The 20608-nt window shown below is 39.8% G+C and overlaps 1 protein-coding gene across 2 annotated transcripts in view; it reads right to left on the bottom strand.

The window, feature by feature from the left end:
- Nucleotides 1-3564: 3564 nt before the first annotated feature.
- The window catches only part of phgdh (phosphoglycerate dehydrogenase), a 51706-nt gene continuing 34662 nt past the window's right edge, over nucleotides 3565-20608 (bottom strand). For both annotated transcript variants that reach the window (XM_048534380.2, XM_048534379.2), the window contains 5 exons: nucleotides 16466-16618; nucleotides 16003-16141; nucleotides 15205-15332; nucleotides 11979-12204; nucleotides 3565-4335 (listed from right to left, as the gene is read on the bottom strand). In XM_048534380.2, the coding sequence (XP_048390337.1) occupies nucleotides 4181-4335; nucleotides 11979-12204; nucleotides 15205-15332; nucleotides 16003-16141; nucleotides 16466-16618 (801 nt within the window). In that variant the 3' untranslated portion in view covers nucleotides 3565-4180. The remainder of the gene's footprint in view (nucleotides 4336-11978; nucleotides 12205-15204; nucleotides 15333-16002; nucleotides 16142-16465; nucleotides 16619-20608) is intronic.

The following is a 20608-nucleotide window of genomic DNA, read 5'->3' as shown; positions in this document are numbered from 1 at the left end:
GTGAACCTCCTCTCGACCCACTCCAGGACCAATATATCTTTCCTGAAGAATGAGGCCCAAAATTGCTCACAATACTCTAAAGGTGGTGCCTTATAGAGCCTCAGAAGTATGTCCCTGCTTTTATATTCTAGTCCTCTCAAAATAAATGCCAACATTGTATTTGACTACCAACTCAACCTGCAAGTTTACCTGAAGAGAATTCTGGACCAGGTCACTTCAGATTTCTGAATTTTCTCCACATTGAAAATAGTCTACACCCCCATTCTTCCTACCCAAGTGTATGACTTCACACTTTCCTACATTGTATTCCATCTGTCATTTTTTTGCCCAATCTCCTAATCAAAACTTTCTGCAGCCCCCCCCCCCCCACCGCCTCAAAACTACGTGTCCCTCTACCTATCTTTGTATCACATGCAAACTTAGCCAGAATGCCCTCCATTCCTTCATCTTGATCATTAATGTATAAAATGAAAAGCTGTGGTCCCGACACCAATCTTTGCACAACACTACTCACAGGCTGCCATCCTGAGAAGGACCCTTTTATCTCCAGGTTCTGCTTTCTGCCAGACAGCCAATATTCTATCAATGCTAGTACCTTGCCTCTAACACCATGGGCCCTTATCTTACTCAGCAGGTGCCTGTGCTGCACCTTGTCAAAGACCTTCTGTAGATAACATCCATTGGCTCTCCTTGGTCTACCCTGCTCATTACCCCCTCAAAGACTTCCAGCAGATTTGTCAGGCATGACCTCACCTCAATGACGCCATGCTGACTTTGCCCTATTTTACCATGCGCTTCCAAATATTCAGAAATCTCATCCATCACAATGGACTCCATAACTTTACCAACGATTAAGGTTAGGCTAATCAGTCTGTAATTTCCTAACTTTTGCCTTACTCCTTTTTTAAATGGGGGGGGGGATTACATTAGCCATTTTCCAATCCTTTGGGACTGTCCCTGACTTCAGTGATTCCTGGACGATCACCACGACTGCCTCTACTATCTCTTCAGCCATTTCGTTCAGATCTCTGGGGTGTAGTCCATTTGGTCCAAGTAATTTATCCACTATCATATCTTTTAGTTTTTCTAGCACCATTTCCTTGATGATGGCCACCATACTCATCCCTTTCCCCCTTCCAGCTCTCTTGAACTTTTGGGATGTCACATGCGTCTTCAACAGTGAAGACTGACACAAAACACTTGTTCAGTTCCTCTGCCATTTCTTTTATCATCATTATTACTTCTATAGCGCCATTTTTCAGTGGCCCAAGGTTCACTTTTGCCCCTCTTTTGCCCTTTATATAGCTAAAGAAACTCTTGCAATCTTCTTTTACATTACTGGCTAGTTTGTGCTCATATTTAATTTTTTCCCCCTTTTTTTATTGCCCTCTGTTGGTATTTGCAGGTTCCCCCCTGCCCTTCAACCACATTATATATTTTCTCTTTTGTTCTCATGCTATCCCTGACTTGCCTGGTCAGCCATGGTTGCCTCATCCTCCCTTTAATATGTTTCTTTCTCCTAGGGATGAATTTTTGCTGTTTGTTTAGCCTCCCGAATTACTCCCAGAAACTCCAGCCATTGCTGTTACACTGTCTTTCCTGCTCGGCTCCTCACCAAGTCAATTCTGTCAGCTCCTCCCTCATGCCTCTGTAGCTGCCTTTAATCAACTGCAATACTGTTACATCTGATTCCACATTCTCCCTTCCAAATTGCAGAGTAAATTCTATCATGCTATGGTCATTGCCTCCGAAGGTTTCCTTCACCTTAAGCTCCCTTGTCAGGTCTGCCTCATTGCACAATCACTAAATCCAAAAATGCCTTTTCCCTAGTGGGCTCCGGCACAAGCTGCTCCAAAAAGCCATCTTGTAGGCATTCCACAAATTCCCTTCCTTGCACTCCACTACCAACCTGAATTTCCCAGTGCACTTGCATATTGAAACCCCCATGATCACTGTAATCATGCCTTCCTTACACCAGGAGATAGAAAAGGTGTGTATCTTGTGTCCCACATGCTGCCTACTGTTTGGAAGCCTATGTATAACTTCCATTGCGATTGTTTTTTAAACCTCTGTGGTTCCTCAATTCTGCCCACACAAATTCTAAATCAAATGACCCTATAATTGTTTCTTGATATTGATTTAATTTTATTTCTTACTAATAAAGCAACCCCACCTTCTCTGCCCATCTTTTCAAGAGGATGTATATGCTTGGATTTTTAGCTCCAAGGCTTGATCCCTTGCAGCCACATCTGTGATACCCACCACCTCAACCTTACAATTTTGGACAACGCCACAAGCTCACTTACTTTATTTCATGTACTGCGTGCATTCAGATACATCTTCAGTCCTGTATTTATCATCCCTTTTCACATGGTCATCCCTTTATCCAGTGTGCTTGAAGTTTGATTCCTAATCCTTACCAAACACTGTCCTATTGTGTGTTCTGGAGACTTTAACTGCTCCCAAAGCTTCCTTTCTTTTCATTTTATTTTCCATACTTCTCCATGCAGTTGAATCCATCCCCACAAATGTTAACCCACTGCTATGTTTCCCATTGGTCATTATATTTCTTGGAGTTTTACCCTTCCCTCCTCCACCTCTCCCCAATCCTCCACTTTCCAGTTTAAAGTCTTGTTGACCATCCAATTTACCCTAATTGCTAGAATATTGGCCCTGCTCAGTTCAGGTGGAGATTGCCCCAATGGTACAGAGCCTTCCTGTTCCAATACTGCTGTCAGTGTCTCATGAAAAGGGACCCCTCTTTCCTGCACCACTCTTTTAACCATGTGTTTAACTTCCTGTTTTCTTGTGTGCCTATGCCAATTCACACATGGCTCAGGTAGTAATCCAGAGACGACAACCCTTGAGGACCCATTCTTTAAATTTAATTCCTAGTTCCTGATATTCCTTAAACAGGTCCTCTTTCCTGGTCTTGCCCATATGGTTTGTTCTGACATGAACCACTGGATCATCTCTCTGCCTCTCCACTATCCTTTCAGGCCAGTCAGAGATGTCCCTCATCCTGCCACTGGGCAAGCAAAAAAAAAACAAAAACAAAAAAAAATAAAACGCCAATCACTTCTCAGCTTTAGGATTTTCCAGAATACTTAATTTCTTAATAAAAGTCATTTAATGAAGTGTAATCATTGTAGGGAAATGTAACAGCCAGCCAATTTGCATGTCACACTCTCACAAATAGAAATTAAGAAAATGACCAAATAGAACATTTATTGGTAGACAAGTGTTGGCTTATACAGCAGAACCTCCTTCTTCTTGTACCCTGGGATATGCTACAACACACCTAACAGATCGCAACTCTCATTCAGTACTAGAATGACAACTGAAATTTGTGCTCAAATTCAGAACAAGGCTTCAATCAATAACCTTCTGATTAGGATGTGGAAGTGCTATCGCTCAGCCAAAAACCTTAAAAAACTAAGCTTTTAGTATTTGATACTAAAAACCTCCTTCACATTGTCTCCAACAATATTGAATGACATGAGTTGCCATAGTCAGGTGTTGTGAAAATGCATGAAATGTAACACCAAAATTACCAGAAATTCATTAAGTTTACCAAATTTATTTAAAAGAATTCAGAAGATTAGAATGGATAAAATGCAAACTGATGGAATGAACTGCCTGCAGGTGTGATGGAGGCAGGCTTAATCGAGGCATTCAGGAAGGCATTAGATGCTTATTTGAATAAAAATAATGAACAAGGATATGGGGAAGCATTAGGAGATTAGCACTCAGCAACCATGCTCATTTGAAGAGCCTGTACAGGGCATGGCCATCTCTTGCACCACAAAACTCTGATTGGATGCTGAAACTATTCATTCCTAATAGTGTGATGTAACCATGTTTAGAATATTTATTACTGTAATGACAGACTTTGCAACAAAAACTAATTTTATGCTGTTGCTGACAATAGGCAAAGTTGGTGAATAAACAGTGTACAGTCTGTACAATGATTGTTAGTTTTTTGATATGAGTTGATAACTTTATGACTAGTACTCAAATTATTACTATTTGATAACAAGGTAATTCTTTTAAAAGATTTGAAGGAAAGGCAATTTGTTGAATTGCAAGTTCAGTAATGTAAAATTATTGGCTACTTTTTGATCAAACTTATTTCTAAACCGTGGTGCAGGTTTTTAGAATATAATATTAATTTGATCACTCATATTGCCAGCTGTATCACCTCTTTCATATATGGCTGAAGAGGACTGAGATCCATCAATAATGCAGCAATGTTCATAATATTCCACTGTTCTCCATCCAAAACAGCTGAACCACTGTATGACTCAATCTGATTTCCAGCTGAAGCAAGCACACCTGAAGAAAAAAAAAAGAGGCAGAAGACTTATTTTCACCTGAAGCAGTTATCAAATCCATGGCAAATGATACAATTAGTCCAAGATGGTATTAAGTGGATCATTGAACTTTTAAAAAACTATTCGTGAATACAAGTGAGATCATACAAAAGAGCAATTCAATGGAAATGCAGCAGGCACATGACTTTAAGAAAGGATTTTAAAAGAAGGAAAATATACAAAAAAAATTTGCAAAAAGGAAACAGACTTTTCAGATAGCAATGGATTTTTTTTGGAGACAGATTAGCATTTACAAATATAAAATCAGGAAAATGTTTCAGGATTATGTGACAAGAGGAGGGTTCGAGAACAGTCAAACAGCAAGAATCTTTTTACTTATGAGGGGAACCAAAACTAGGGGCTATAAATACAAGCTCAGAAGTCACACAACACCAGGTTATCACAAGCTTTTGGATCCCTGCTGCTTCGTCAGGTATAGTGTGACTTCTGACCTTGTCGACCCCAGCTCAACACAGTCACTTCCACATCATGGCTATAAATATATAAATACATTTCAAAATGCACTGAGGAATTCAGAGGATTGCCTTTATCCAGAGAGTGGTTAGAATGTGGAACTCAACATCACTTTCGAGGGGTAGGTCATGCCTTACAAACCTTAGAGTTTTTTGAGGATGTGACTAGAAAAGTTGATGAGGGTCGAGCTGTGAATGTGGTGTATATGGATTTCAGTAAGGCATTTGATAAGGTTCCCCATGGTAGGCTCATTCAGAAGGTCAGGAGGAATGGGATACAGGGGAACTTAGCTGCTTGGATACAGAATTGGCTGGCCAACAGAAGACAGCGAGTGGTAGTAGAAGGAAAATATTCTGCCTGGAAGTCAGTGGTGAGTGGGGTTCCACAGGGCTCTGTCCTTGGGCCTCTACTGTTTGTAATTTTTATTAATGACTTGGATGAGGGGATTGAAGGATGGGTCAGCAAGTTTGCAGACGACACAAAGGTCGGAGGTGTCGTTGACAGTGTAGAGGGCTGTTGTAGGCTGCAGCGGGACATTGACAGGATGCAGAGATGGGCTGAGAGGTGGCAGATGGAGTTCAACCTGGATAAATGCGAGGTGATGCATTTTGGAAGGTCGAATTTGAAAGCTGAGTACAGGATTAACGATAGGATTCTTGGCAGCGTGGAGGAACAGAGGGATCTTGGTGTGCAGATACATAGATTCCTTAAAATGGCCACCCAAGTGGACAGGGTTGTTAAGAAAGCATATGGTGTTTTGGCTTTCATTAACAGGGGGATTGAGTTTAAGAGTCGTGAGATCTTGTTGCAGCTCTATAAAACTTTGGTTAGACCGCACTTGGAATACTGCGTCCAGTTCTGGGCGCCCTATTATAGGAAAGATGTGGATGCTTTGGAGAGGGTTCAGAGGAGGTTTACCAGGATGCTGCCTGGACTGGAGGGCTTATCTTATGAAGAGAGGTTGACTGAGCTCGGTCTCTTTTCATTGGAGAAAAGGAGGAGGAGAGGGGACCTAATTGAGGTATACAAGATAATGAGAGGCATAGATAGAGTCGATAGCCAGAGACTATTTCCCAGGGCAGAAATGGCTAGCACGAGGGGTCATAGTTTTAAGCTGGTTGGTGGAAAGTATCGAGGGGATGTCAGAGGCAGGTTCTTTACGCAGAGAGTTGTGAGAGCATGGAATGCGTTGCCAGCAGCAGTTGTGGAAGCAAGGTCATTGGGGTCATTTAAGAGACTGCTGGACATGTATACGGTCACAGACATTTGAGGGTGCATACATGAGGATCAATGGTCGGCACAACATTGTGGGCTGAAGGGCCTGTTCTGTGCTGTACTGTTCTATGTTCTATGTTCTAACTACAGATGCTGGAATTCAGAGATAACAAATTGTGGAGCTGGAGGAACACAGCAGGCCAGGCAGCAGCACAGGAACAGGAAAGCTGATGTTTAGGGTCAGGACCCTTCTTCAGATTCTCCAGCTTCACACTTTGTTATTATAGAGAACAGTTAGCTTGTTTATAAATACCAAATCATTCCCTACCAACTTAATAGAACTCTGAAAAGGCACCTTAGCGATTAAATGAAGGTAATCCAGTTTATGTAGCTTTCTTAAACTTTCAAAGTGCTCAACAAAGTTTCTCATTTGAGACAAAAAGGCCTGTGCGTCCACAAAAATATTGTCTGCATTGGCTGAACATTAACAGAAAACTGTAATGGATAAGTGGAAAATATTCTGAAAATAACTTTAAAAAAATCTCAATTCACATAACATCTTTCATTTCCTCAGGATGTTCCCAGGAACTTCACAGCCACGGTTATGACTGGTTGTCCCTTGATTCAAAGGATGTCTACTGAAGGCTGCATGTTCCTACATTGGCTCTAAGTGACTGAATAGACCAAATTGCAATGCGTATATCATTGGGAACATGATGCATGGCATACTACAGATAGCGGTATCCAGTAGGCAGGACTGACTTCATTTGCCTTCTCTATGGTATTACTAAGGCATTTGGAGTCAAAGCATGCAGCTTGTGGACAAGTTTTAGACATTCAAGGGTGGGCTGAAGTTCAAGTATGCAAGACTGAAGACTGAGATTGTTCTGCAAAATGCAGTGTGAGTAATGACATTACAGTCAGCAGCAAACTGCTGCTTTTATATATCACTAAAGTGGTTAATTTAGGTATGGCACAGAGAGGTTAAAGAGTTTCCGATCTGGTTATAATTTAATACTCTCACCATGAGGCAGTTGATAGCTCGTGAGGTGAACAGCCACTGTCAGTTAGTTGATGGTAGTATGGGGGTTAGCACACAACCTTACCTGAAACAAGTTTTAAAATCTCCTTTTTTAGGTAGTTGCAGTCATGAAGCAATTGTAAGATTCTGATCATTATAGTGCATTACCATTGTACTGCTAAAATGTGGTCTACTATTCTAATGTCGTGGAATGCAACTGCCAATCTGTGCACAACAGTCTTGCAAACACCAATAAACAAAATGTTCAGTTAAAATGTTTAATGATGTTGAATGATGGAAAAGGTAATAACCAAGAAATCAAGTTTTCTGTGCTTCTTACAGACAGTGTCATGAAATTTTTATGTCCAACCTGCACTTTAACATCTCATCCAGGAGAGTGCTGACTACCAAGATGCTTTATCAGACTTGCACTCGATATCAGACAAGATACAGTAGATAAACTATTTCCATTGGTTGGGGATTCTAGAACTGGGGGGGGGGGGGGGGGGAAGAGAGAGACAGAGAGAGAGAGAGAGAGAGAGAGAGAGAGAGAGAGAGAGAGAGAGAGAGACAGAGAGAGAGAGAGAGAGAGAGAGAGAGAGGGAGGGGGGGAGAGAGAGAGAGAGAGAGAGAGAGAGAGAGAGAGAGAGAGAGAGAGAGAGAGAGAGAGAGGAGGAAAGATACCCTTCAGAGACATGTTAGGAAGTACTTTTACAAACAAAGGGCGGTAGACGCTTGGAACTCTCTTCCACAAACAGCAGTGGATGCAGGCTTAGTTGTTAACTTTAAATACAAGGTAGATACAATTTAATTAAGTAGTAGTATTAAGGGATAAGGGCCAAATGCAGGTATATGGAATTAGGCCACAGATCAGCCATGATCTCTGAATGGTGGAACAGGATCAAGGGACTGAACAACCTTTTCCTTTTCTTGTGTTCTCATAAAATTATAATTTTGAACTCGACTTTTTGCCCTGTGGTATGTTAAAATTTATACAATGTGTTCATATGGATATCAGCCAATTATACACTGGTGTTATGTAATGCATTACAAGTGGTGAAAAACTGTAGTATGTCCAGAAGTATCGTACTCACACTGTGCCTTTCATATGCTCAAGATATCCTTAAGTATTGTACAGCCAATGATTTACTTTTTGATCTATGCTGTTGTCTGAAATGCCACAGTCAGATAGTGGACAAGTTCCAACAAAACAGTAAGCGAATGGAATGATCTGTTGATCTATTTTAGTGGGGTCAGTTGAAAGATTGTGTTCGCTAGGTCAGAGAATTCTGCTCATCAAAACTTGGCTATGGTATCTTTTAAATTCCCCTGACGATAGATATAGGCTCAAATTAACATCCAAGATATGGCATTTCCAAAAATACAGTACGACATTGAACTTCTGGCTTAGATCATTAGCTCAAGGACTGGAGCAAACGTCGAGTTCATGACTTTCTTTTTTAGAAGCACAGGGTCCTATTTAAATCATACATAGCTCAATTATAAATGATTTTTTTTAAAAATGGGGAGTGGATAAAAAGAGGGGAATAAATGCCAGGCCATAACAGGCACCTCTCTTTCAGGGAAGTTTGGTCAAATATTTTACCGAAGTAAAATTATGAAATCCATGGAATAGGGAATAGTAATATAATATCAAATACATAATACTGAAACCCCAAGGAAGCTAAATGAGACTCACTACCTGAGAAAGCTGAAATTGAACCTCCAAGTCTAAACAGTTCTAATTGGAACATATGGAAATTTGCAAGATGTGTATTTTTTGACTGAACTGGTTAAAAGACAGTGTCCATTTCAGACAGTAAAATGAGTGAACAGTTCTGACTTTCAAAAGGGGAAAACTGCCCAAATCTTCCCTAATTCCATACAGATATCCCCCAACTGCTCCAGACCTGGCTTTACTGGGTCGTGCACTCCAAAATGTCCTGGACCAGACATCTGCTGCCTCCCCTCGCTGCTCTTGACTGACCTGCTCTGTTTGGTTCCAGATAGGCTCCTGAATACCTCCATCCCTGACCCAACAACTCCCTAGCATCACCTCTCAACCACTCACTCATTCACCCTGCCACCCTAACTACCCTGCTGCCATGTCCAATGTGCTATCTACGAACTGTGTCGCCCCCTACACCTTATTTACTTACCTCATCAGCCATTCCTCTATCCACTTAAGTGACTCTCTTTCAGTCATGAATATGCTGCAAAGCTGATTAAATGTCCTACTGTTGTTCTGCGCCATTTATGTTAATAAACGTTTTAACTTATTGCTTATGGCAGTTACTGCTCTAAAAAAAGAGGCATGGCTTGCCTTCACCGGACTGTCCTACACTGAGGACTCAGTTGCATTATAGATATGTTGCACATCTCTTTTTGCTATGCTTCCTAACCATTGATTTCATACCCCTGCCTTAAGCTAAACTAGACCGTTTGCATCTTGGAGTTTTCTTTGATGCAGTCTTGATCTACTGAACCCATAATTATCTCCACAAAGAATCGCTCCTTCTGCTTTTGTAACATCACTTGTTTGAAGTTCTCCATTTGCTTCTGAAAGACTTTCCAAGTGTTCATCACCTCAAGGCTCAAACATTGCAATGCAATCATGGTTAGCTGTCCATCCTTCACATCCCATGGCCTGCTCCTCATCCAAAAAAACAGTCGCATCATGCCTTACTATTTCATCACACAGATGGTTGCTGGCTCCCAGTTTACCAAAACATTCATTTTAACATTCTCATTCTTGTCTTCTAATCCCTTCATTGCCTTTCCTCTCCCTATCTTTAGAGGAAGGACATTCGTGAGGAATACTGAATTCAATTCTGGTCTCCCTGCTACAGGAAGGATATACTGAAACTTGAAAAGGGTTTAGAAAAGATTTATAAAGATGTTGCCAGGATTGGAGGGTTTGAGCGATTAGGAGGAGGCTGAATATGCTGGGGATATTTTCCCTGGAGCTTAAAGTTTATAACATCATGAGGGGCATGGATAGGATGAATCGTCAAGGTCTTCCCTCAGGGTAGGGAAGTCCAAAACTAGAGGGCATTGGTTTAAGAAGAGAGGGAAAAGATTTAAAAAGGGGCCTAAGGGGCAACTTTTTCCACACAAAGGGTGGTGCACATTTGCAATGAGCTGCCAGAGGTGGTGGGAGAGGCTGGTACAAACAGAACATTTAAAAAGGCATCTACACGGGTTTTTGGATAGGAGGGTTTGGAGGTATTTGGGCCAGATGCTGGCTAATGGGACTAGATTAATTTAAGATAAATGGTTGGCATGGAGGACTTGGACTGCAGGGTCCATTTCAATGCTGTATATCTCTATGACTACTTCTGAAGGCCCCAGCTTCAGATGTGGGCCCAGAAATGCAAAGATTAGACTTTTAAAAAACATAAGTGTAAAAAGTGATTATGTCCCAAATTTTCGAAGAACAGCAATGTAGCAGCATATAAAGCAGGTCAACTGTGAACCTGAAAATAGCCCTGAATGAACACGTGCTGAAAACACTGAACATTGTTCATGCCAGAGAATATCATAACCAATTCAACTTTGCTAGTCTCTGTCCAAATCGCCAAGCGTCCAGCATTTTAACATAATGCTGATTCAGCCCTCAACATACTCCACTTGTGACTCCAACAAGGATAATATAAACGCAAATTTCTAGCACCTGCAAGTTTCAGAATTAACACTAGTAATACCAGGTTCCGGCAACACCTATGAGAAAGAAACAAGGTATATGTTTCAGATCAATGGTCATTAGTGAGCAAGTGAAAAACTTTCACTTAAGCCAGTCGTGGAAAATGGTGCCTGACCTGAATACTTTCAGTACTCTGTTTCTACTTAGGCAGGATAGTTGAAATTGAACTCTAATGGAGCAAATGTTTTTATTATACTGCCATACGTTAACACTGAAGTGTAGAAAATAAGGGCAGGAATAGGTCATTTAGCCTATTGATTCTGCAGCACCATCTCAGTGCCATTTCCATGCTCTCCTCAAACCCCTTGACACCTTTAGTGTCTAGAATTTTTGCTTTCTTCTTAAATACGTATTCACTCACATGGTCTCCACAGCCTAATGTGATACAGAATTCCACAGGGTTACCACCCTGTGACTGAAAAAATTTCTCCTCATCTCAGTCCTAAATGGGCTTACCCTCTACATCCTAAGAATGTGGCATCTTGTTCTAAAGCACCCAAGTCAGGGAGAACATCATACCTGCACCCAGTCTGTCCAAATCTGACAGAATTACATACATTTCAGTGACATCTCCTCTCACTCTTATAAACTCCAGTGAATACAGGCCTCGTCAAAGCAACGTCTCTTCATATGACAATGCCGTCATCACAGCAATCAGCCTGGTGAACCATCACTGCACACTAATGTAAAAGGAGGCCAAAATACTGCATACAATATTCCAGGTTTGATCTCACCAAAGGTCCTGTACCTACAAAGATTTCTTTGCTCTTTGTACTCCAGTCCTCTTGCAATAAAGAAGCCCAAAATATCACTTCTCTTCCTGACTGCTTGCCACATCTGCAAATTTGTTTTCAGTGACTTTAGTACAAGAACTTCCGGATCCCTTTATGGATCAACATTTCCCAATCTAAATAATTTTCTGCCATGATTTCTTCTTCCTGAAGTCGGAAAATTCACAATTACTCAGGTTATAATGCATCAGCCAGACATTTACTCAACTAGTCGAAATCATCTTGAAGCCTCTTTGCATCATCCCCACTACTCAATCTAACCTAATCTTGCATCATAAGAAAACTTGTGAATTAATCAATGTTAAGAGGAATGAATGAAAACAAACGTGGATAAATGTAAATGCTGAAATGTCAAAAGGCAATAAGAGAAATTCCGTATAAGTAGTAGCTGCATTACTTACCCACAACAGAAGCCAAATTGTGAAGATTTTGTGCAGATTTGTAAATCAATAGGTTTCCCTTGAGGGGAACTACTTTTCCAAACACTGCTCCATCAATTTCCAGTAGCACAGGAACGCCTGCTTGTACAGAGCCCACAAGTTTATGGGAGGCACCAGAAGTTGAAATTTCAAGTGCACATTCATCAGTTGAAAATTCTGGAGTTGAATCGCTGTGCTTAGTAGTTATCTGCAAGGAAGATCACATACGTAACATGCTGATTAACATCATGAAATTTTTTATGATCAATTATGATCCCTATTTTGTAGGCAAACAAAAAAGGAGCCAATTTGCAAAGATCCCCCAAGCAGCAAGTTACACAAAAGTCAAAGGTAAACTCATTTTGGTAGTGATACATAATTGGGAAGGTTGGCAAGGGGCACCAGAAAAGCACTGTTCTTACTCAAATTCTTCCACAAGATCTTTTCTGTCCAGCAGATGAACAGAACCCTTGTTTCAGTACTGCATTCAAAAGACCACACCTCCAACAATGCAGCAGCACTTTAATGTCACCCTAGAATTGGCATAAGGTCCAGTGGGATTTTATCCCAATTCAAGTGAGTTTCCTGAGATAACAAAGTGTGAAGTTGGATGAACACAGCAGGCCAAGCAGCATCTCAGGAGCACAAAAGCTGACGTTTCGGGCCTAGACCCTTCAGACAGCAAGTGAGTTTTCTACTTAGTAAGATGAGCAGAAGCTTCAAGTACAAATTACATTAAAGACTAAATAACTTCAAGTTATTTTCTCTTCTGAATATTTCAGGTTTGATGCATTTCAAAACCAAAAGCAGAAATTTAAATATCTCCATGTGTATAGCAGGCAGTTTTATGTAATGTAATGAAACATTTCTTTGTATTTAGCACAGGTGATGAAATTTGATGCCAAAGTGCTACTAATGTTGTACAGCAAGTGAAAATAGTGGTTTGTGAACTGACTTGAGCACTTATAATCCAACAAATCATCTGACCCACCTACAGAGATAATGAGGTGTTATACACTACAACTTGCTAAAGCCTAAATGAAAGATGCAATGGCTCTTTCATAACTTATAATGAACCACAACTGTATTACCTTGCAGGTTGAGCTACTGTTGTGTAATTTAATGTTCTGTTCTTCCTTATTTTCTCTAATGACTCCCATGTCAGAAGCCCATCTACTCAGTCAGAAGAAACAGAATGAAACTTGTTAAAACGCCCAATATTATTTATTCCGTTATCACAGCCTTATTTTATCCTATAAGCAACATTGCCATGAAACAAGTAGGAGAAGGCAGACAATTCAAATGAGACACACACAAGATGATTATATAAAGGAATTAATCACTTGTCTGCCTAACTGTCCTACCATTAACGGCCGTGCCTTCAGCTACTTCACTAAAGCTCTTGGCTTCTCAGTCTTTCTTTCCTTCTTTAAGATGCTCCTTAAACCTATCCTTCTGACCAAGATATGTGGCCTCCAGTCCTGATATCAAAAGTGCTACATAAATACAAAATGGTTTTACTCAAGTTAATCATCAGCCAGCATTGTAAGACAAAGTAACCATTATTTGCAGATACACTCAATACCTTCACCTGATAATACACATCATTCTGGAGAGGAAATAAACAATGGGCTGCAAAGTGGATAGGAAAAAATACAGTAATGCACACTTGTGGCCTTGGACTCTTCTACAGTTATCCCAAAACTCTGCATATTGCAAACATGTGCTGATGCTTTACCACAGAACACATTTGTAACCTAGCCCTCTAAAATCTAATCTTGGGCTTGAGAGTTTCTGGAAACTTCAAGCTGAACCTTTAGCCAATGGACTGCATATTTTCCAGTTCACCATCACTTGTTTCTTTTCAGTTATGTTCTCTGCTTCACTAAGTGAGATTGCAGTAGAAGCCTGGATGTTTGAAATGTACTTTCTACTGTATGAATGGATGACGCAGAGTCTAGATATTGCTGCTGACCTCTGAGAACCTAAGGCAATTGGAGAACGAGAGAGGAAATAACAAAGTTATACTTTGAAAACAACAGCTTGCATGGAAAGATGCTTTAAATTTTAGGCAACCCACCCATTCCCTGATGTGCAAATATAGCTGTTTCTGCAAGCTCAGAAAAAAGGACACACACTGGAAAGAGGAATTCATCCAAACAAATATCCAAGGTTCTCCAAGTTTCCATTCAGTGAGGTTAAATGGTTAGATTGTGAACACAATTGGTCAACACCTTTGCTTGCAGTGCATAAAATGTTTATTGCCACACATAGCAACTACGATAGTAGCAATACATCATGCTTTAGCAAAAGGCATGGAGCATGCGCATTTGGCTAGTTGTCAAAGTGCTATGTATTTTTTGATGATTCTATTCAGAATACAACCTGAACCACTGGTTAAAATGCCTTCTACACCAACTTGTTAGAAAATTAAGCCAAAATGTGGACATAAATCTACCTTAGAAGCAACAAGAAAAGCTCCTCTTCAATTTGTCAAGTTTGATGCATGTCAGTGTTAAGTAGTTGCTGGCACAGGAGAGCCTGCTCTTTAAGTTGCATTAAAAAAATCAAAACCAGAAAGTGCTGGAGAAATTCAGCAGGTCTGGCAGCATCAGTAGAGAGAAAAGAAAAACAGCTAAACATGGATGAGTGATAATGGGAACTGCAGATGCTGGAGAATCCAAAGATAATAAAATGTGAGGCTGGATGAACACAGCAGGCCCAGCAGCATCTCAGGAGCTTTTGTGCTCCTGAGATGCTGCTGGGCCTGCTGTGTTCATCCAGCCTCACATTTTAATATCAGCTAAACATGGAGTCCAGTCACCAAATCAGTTGTATTTGCCAGCACTCCGTTTCAAATCTCCAGCATCTTAAGTAATTTGTTTTCTTTTAATCTGCATCATGTGCTAGATCATGGCAAATCCAAGCAAATAGCACACATCATGAAAGGTCAGTGTATCTAAGTTTTCAAGTAGCAACTGGTACTTCAGTAAACTGGTGTGTGAAGATGCACTCCAGAAACATACAAAAATTCTACTAGTTCAGTATGATGTTTAGAAAATAGCTTTTCTGACCAAGAACACACAATTCATTGCCAAATGGACGGTAAATGCAAAAGGTTCTTATTATGAACTTCTAACAACTTTAATTAAAAACAGGTAAGAGAACAGGCATTATTTTCATGAGAAGGATGAAATATCCAACTTACATCCAGTCCTGCTTCTTTTGCGAACAGGGATGCATTGATGAGATTGACATGGTTTTCGAAGTCTCCTTTAAGCAATCCTACTACCACAGCTGTGGCAACACAGTTCCCAGCATTCTTCAAGAATGAGCCTTAAAGGTTACAGGAAAAAAACCATAATAATAATCATATTCTTTTAAAAGTCATTGTTTTGTTTTTATGCCTTCTGCTGTGACTCTCAATTTGGGTACAGCCAATTATCTTTCTGCTCCAATGTCAACAATGTTAGTATTTAACTTAAATTTGCAAGTCAAACAGCCAAAGGCCTCATATTAGTTTTCTTTTGCCAAGCCCTGGAAGTGGAGTCAAGATAGCAAAAGAGGAAGTCTGTAAGGGAAAATATATCGGATTATTCCGCACAATACAAATTAGAAAACCAATCATCCAGGAATCTGCACTGTTTTTTTTAAACCGAAAACTTGTTGTTACTGGGCAAATTTAACAGTAGGTGATTGCTTCAGATACAGCAAAGTTTAGGGTCAGCTATGACCAGTACAAAATTTTTTTAGGGGAACACCACATTTGGCATCCTGGATCCCAAAATCAGTGTGCTTATATTCTGGATTCAGGTTAGGAGTCAGAAAAGTACAAGTCAGACTTAAAGGACTACTTATAGCTAGGTCATTTCATAGATCAACTCCCTTTTAACACTAATGTCATTACACTAACATCAACCATGACCACATAGTTCGGCTAAAAGGGTGCAAAGTTCTTATCGAAAAAGGGGTTTCTGACAATATTGTTCCAAATCATGTCTCTTACCTAGTGTTGTAACTTGTGCTTTGATTTTACCATCTCCTTGTCCAGTACATGCTTTTGCCACCAAACCTAGTGCTTCCCCAAGCTGGATCCAGGGTTTGGTTTCAGGGGTAATAGCATGGCTAAGAGCCTGGGCATTAATCTAACAAAGGACACAGAAAAATGTCAATTCTAACATTAAAAATAAAGTAATACCAACTCACAAGATAAAACAAAAGGCTAAAACATTAAGTTTCAGAATAAAGTTCAAATATTTTATAATACTTCCAACTGTTTGCAATAACTTTCTCTATGTAGTTGCTTTGCTTACAGATAAAATAAACCTGTAAACCTTTATGCTGCTCTTGATGTAAATACTTTTATTGAATGACATTTATTGCAAGACATTTGCATGTTTTCCATTCAGTTTTACAAGATAATTTTCCTGATTAAAGTGCTTAAATAACATAGCAGCAATGCTACATACCACTCCAACTAATGACTTGCCCGTGACCATGTCCACAATTTGAGTTGCAATGTCCTTTCCACAGCGTCTTTGGGCTTCATAGGTGCTGGCACCTAGATGTGGACAACTGACTACATTTGGATGTTTCACTAGAGAAAGATTCTTGGGTGGTTCCTGACAGCAAGAACATAAAATACCAAACTTTAAAATGAGAACTGCAGGATTCTTGATTTGCATTTTTGATGGTTAAAAACCACTGAAAATTGTTATCTGTGCTACAGAAAGCAAAGCAGTATTCACTGCAACTGAAAACAAACATTTACAACCTTAATTCAGATAACAATGGGAACACGTAATTTAGAATAAAATAACATCGAATGTTGCCAGCAATTCTCAGTTTTAGCATATTGTAAACATTTTTCTTGGATGCAATTTAAGTCATGCAATATCTATAGAATTTTTTTAAAAGCTGTTTTATATATAAAACTTTGCCTTTTCTTTTCATTCAGTTCTATGGCAAATATGCACCAAGTTAATGTTTACAAAATGCCTTTTGTTGGTTTCAAGCAGCATACAGGAAACTTCTTGCCTATTTTTTCAAGATGTGATCCTCTACACAGGTTAACTGCTAAAGATACACAGTAGTTTGGAGCAGAGAAAAAAATGCAGCTTTCCCCAGAAAAATGCAACTATTGGTGACAACCTGTGTTCCAGCCAATTGTATTTTCATCTGCTTGGATCTCAGATCCATGTGCAGAAGCTACATCTGGAAGTCAATGCTGTGAATGGCACTGACACACTCAGAACAGCTGCACAGCCACACAATTAGAGAGAACACTGGCATCACCACTAATACTAAAAAGATACTAAGACAAATGAAGAAGTAATTTGCTGTGAGATGCAGGGGAGACAAGATTTGATAAAATTTTTATGCAACAAGGAATAACTAATTGTATCTTCATCCACAGCATTTAAGCAGATGTTGCACTCTCCAATTCAGAAACACCACCTAGCTATTGTCTTCAATTTGAAGACTTTAAATTAATGCTTGTTTGGGACAAAGTGACAGCACAAATGTGATCAAAAGCTTCTGCAAAGCATCTTCCTCAAACCTGTTTCTATCCCTTTAAAAGGATGTTAGTTTGCTTACAAACACGTCATGCTGACATGACAGAATGATCTTCAATTTACAAATGAAGAATTTAGACACTAAAATAATTGGGAAAATCAACACCATATATTATCTCCAAATTAGCCCCTTTCAAGCAGAATGGCACAGGCAATCCTCTCCCCTAAAAACTGTTCAGTCTTCACTCCTCATGGGCCTGTGATTCCATAATGAACCTGGACCTATAGTAGGTGCACGTCCACCAGCTGTCACCGCTTCAATCTGAATTAATGGCAATGACGAGCCACTAGCCTTTGATTAGTTTGCAGCATTGCACAGGAAGGATTAACACCTTTGGTGAAGGCAATTGTGAAAAGCCTTACGGTGGCCACCTAAATTCCTGAAAGGCACTTAGTTCTTTCAGATCTCCACCCCACAGAGAAGGCCTCCCCAGAAGTTTGTTTTCTGATGGATGTGATCCTACTGGTGTGACAAGATCCTGGTTCTTGACTTCCTCTTCCACAGGTGCTGCCAGACCTGCTGGGTTTCTCTAGCATTGTGTTTATTTCAGATTTCCAGAATCTGCAGTATTATGCTTTTATTATTTTAAGAAAATGTCTAGAAATTAATTATATCTAGATTATTCTTTATAAAGTGTATAGTATTGCTAAGTTAATGTGGTGACCGGTTGGCAAGTGAACTCTGATTAGTAGAAGCCAAAAGAAGGCATTTCATACGTGTATTTAAAATACAAAAAAATCCAATATTCACTATTTTGTGTTTGAAAACAGTATTCTGACTACGTTCCTTAAAAATAAGACAATCCCCCACCCTGCAAAGACTGCATACGATAAAAGTTCTGCTCAATAGAAGAAGCGCCACTAACAGGATGGTCCTTCAAGCAATCAAGTCACAAATAAATAATATGGTATATGAACTTTGTTGCTAGATATGTAAGCTGTATATCCCAAAGACTGGCAGATTGTATCAAACAGTATATTGTCCTGTCTCTTTGCAAGTAAGGTGCTGACAGTTCCCAACCAGCCTAAGCTTGCAAAACTCAGATTAGATCAGATTCTGCAAACAAAATAACATCATGGGCTACATAATTCCAGGTGTGTGAAGAATTATGCCAACAACTAACTTAGGATTGTCAGTCAGCCTGAGTTTGGAGCACTTGTAAATGCTGGCAACTACATATTAACACAGGTCTCTATTCCTTACAGACAAAAAGATCATATGCACATCGTGCCTGTTTCAACTTACCAAAATAGGTGACAGCCATTCTCTGGTTCATTTCTCAAGGCAATGCCAGGCCTAATCAAAGGTAATCTCTTGATTAAAATTTAGACAAAGTTTGGCAAAAAAAAAACTGTCAGTCATCAACAACTGGTGCATTCCTTATTGAAACACTTCTACCAATCAGAGCCCACTTGCCAATAAATCAGAACTTAGTTATTGGTGATAATGGGAACTGCAGATGCTGGAGAATCCAAGATAATAAAGTGTGAGGCTGGATGAACACAGCAGGCCCAGCAGCATCTCAGGAGCACAAAAGCTGACGTTTCGGGCCTTGACCCTTCCTCTCTGATGAAGGGTCTAGGCCCGAAACATCAGCTTTTGTGCTCCTGAGATGCTGCTGGGCCTGCTGTGTTCATCCAGCCTCACATTTTAGAACTTAGTTATTGCGCAGGATAAAATGTTGTTTTCCTTTTACTTTGATATTTCTTGTAAAATTGTCTTGATGACTGGAAGTCAAAACACTGACAGAATGTGTTTTATCAGCGCTGAAGTTCAGTACTACCAGATGAATGGTTGAAGTCTATACGTGAAATGTGAGAAAAATTGAATAGAAGATATTATGGGTGACTTGACAAGATGTGTTATGATCCCAACTGATGGGAATACGAGACAAGTCGAATCCCAGGGTGTGACCTGGCCTTGATTTTACCTATTGTTTACCACGGAGGTCAGTCACTGAGTACATTTACAAAAAGCTGTTGATGTACTTTAAACAAAAAGAATAAAAAGGTTTATTCTGTAAAATGAAAACACAAACTATTCAAAACAATCTTGTTACAAATATCAGAAAGATTTGATCCTTTTATCAAAGCAACATTACTCAAACCTCATTGAAGGGTCATCTCCACACTATAATTCCTTGTTCAGCTGGCAGAGCTGTCAGCAATTTCTGCATTCAATTGATGATATTTTCTGCGAAGGCCCTTAAATTAGCTAGTAACTCAGCTCACTTGCTACATACGTTCCTTAACCTTATCCTCCATAGCTTTAGAGGTTGTCTTCCTCTCTATCACCTCTGTAGCCTTGTGTTTATGGTTTTCTTTAAAGCAACATTAGAACGGTCGGACTGATAAAAGAAGAATAGTGAGAAATACAACTTCTCTCTAAATGTACCCATATCTAAGCTTCCTTCTTGCTCTTTGGCTTGTAAAAATTAAAGTCAACAAATATCCTGGAATTATCTTCCCTTGTTGCTTGCTGTTCCTTTATCTAAAGTCACATGACTTCCTGAAAGTACCTTTTTGTTTGAAATTCGCCATGATTTTCTGGCTGCCTGAAACCAAACAAGTCAATTCTAAAAGAAACACAGAAGTTGCTGGAAAAGCTCAACAGGTCTGGCAGCAGTAAAGAGAAATCGGTTAATGTTTCAGGTCCGGCGACCCTTCCTCAGAACTAAGCCAAGCCATTATCAATTTTCCTCCACTTTAGAACCAATTTCCCAAGCAACAATAATAGTGTATATAAATCTTCATCACAAGTGATAGCCCTGTGGCAATTTGTTCAGAACTTGAGCACATTCATAATCTCACGAACGATTGGAAAGGTGTTGACAGTTGTCTCTTCGACAAAACTTGCATGGGTGGTGTTTCAGCACATGCCTTCCTCTTTAGCATGTTAATTCCTGAACTGCACTGAGATCTCGTTTAACAATTCCTGTCCATGGAATGCAAAGAATTCCTCACATCAGCTTCATCAAAGCCAGCTTCTCTTGGCAAGGTCAAGATTTTAATTTGAACTTCAGGGGCAACACAAAG

The sequence above is a fragment of the Stegostoma tigrinum genome, chromosome 7 (genome assembly GCF_030684315.1).
Source record: "Stegostoma tigrinum isolate sSteTig4 chromosome 7, sSteTig4.hap1, whole genome shotgun sequence".
Taxonomy (NCBI): Eukaryota; Metazoa; Chordata; class Chondrichthyes; order Orectolobiformes; family Stegostomatidae; genus Stegostoma; species Stegostoma tigrinum.
The sequence above is the reverse complement of the archived record's forward strand: the minus strand, read 5'-3'. Positions and strand labels throughout refer to the sequence as shown.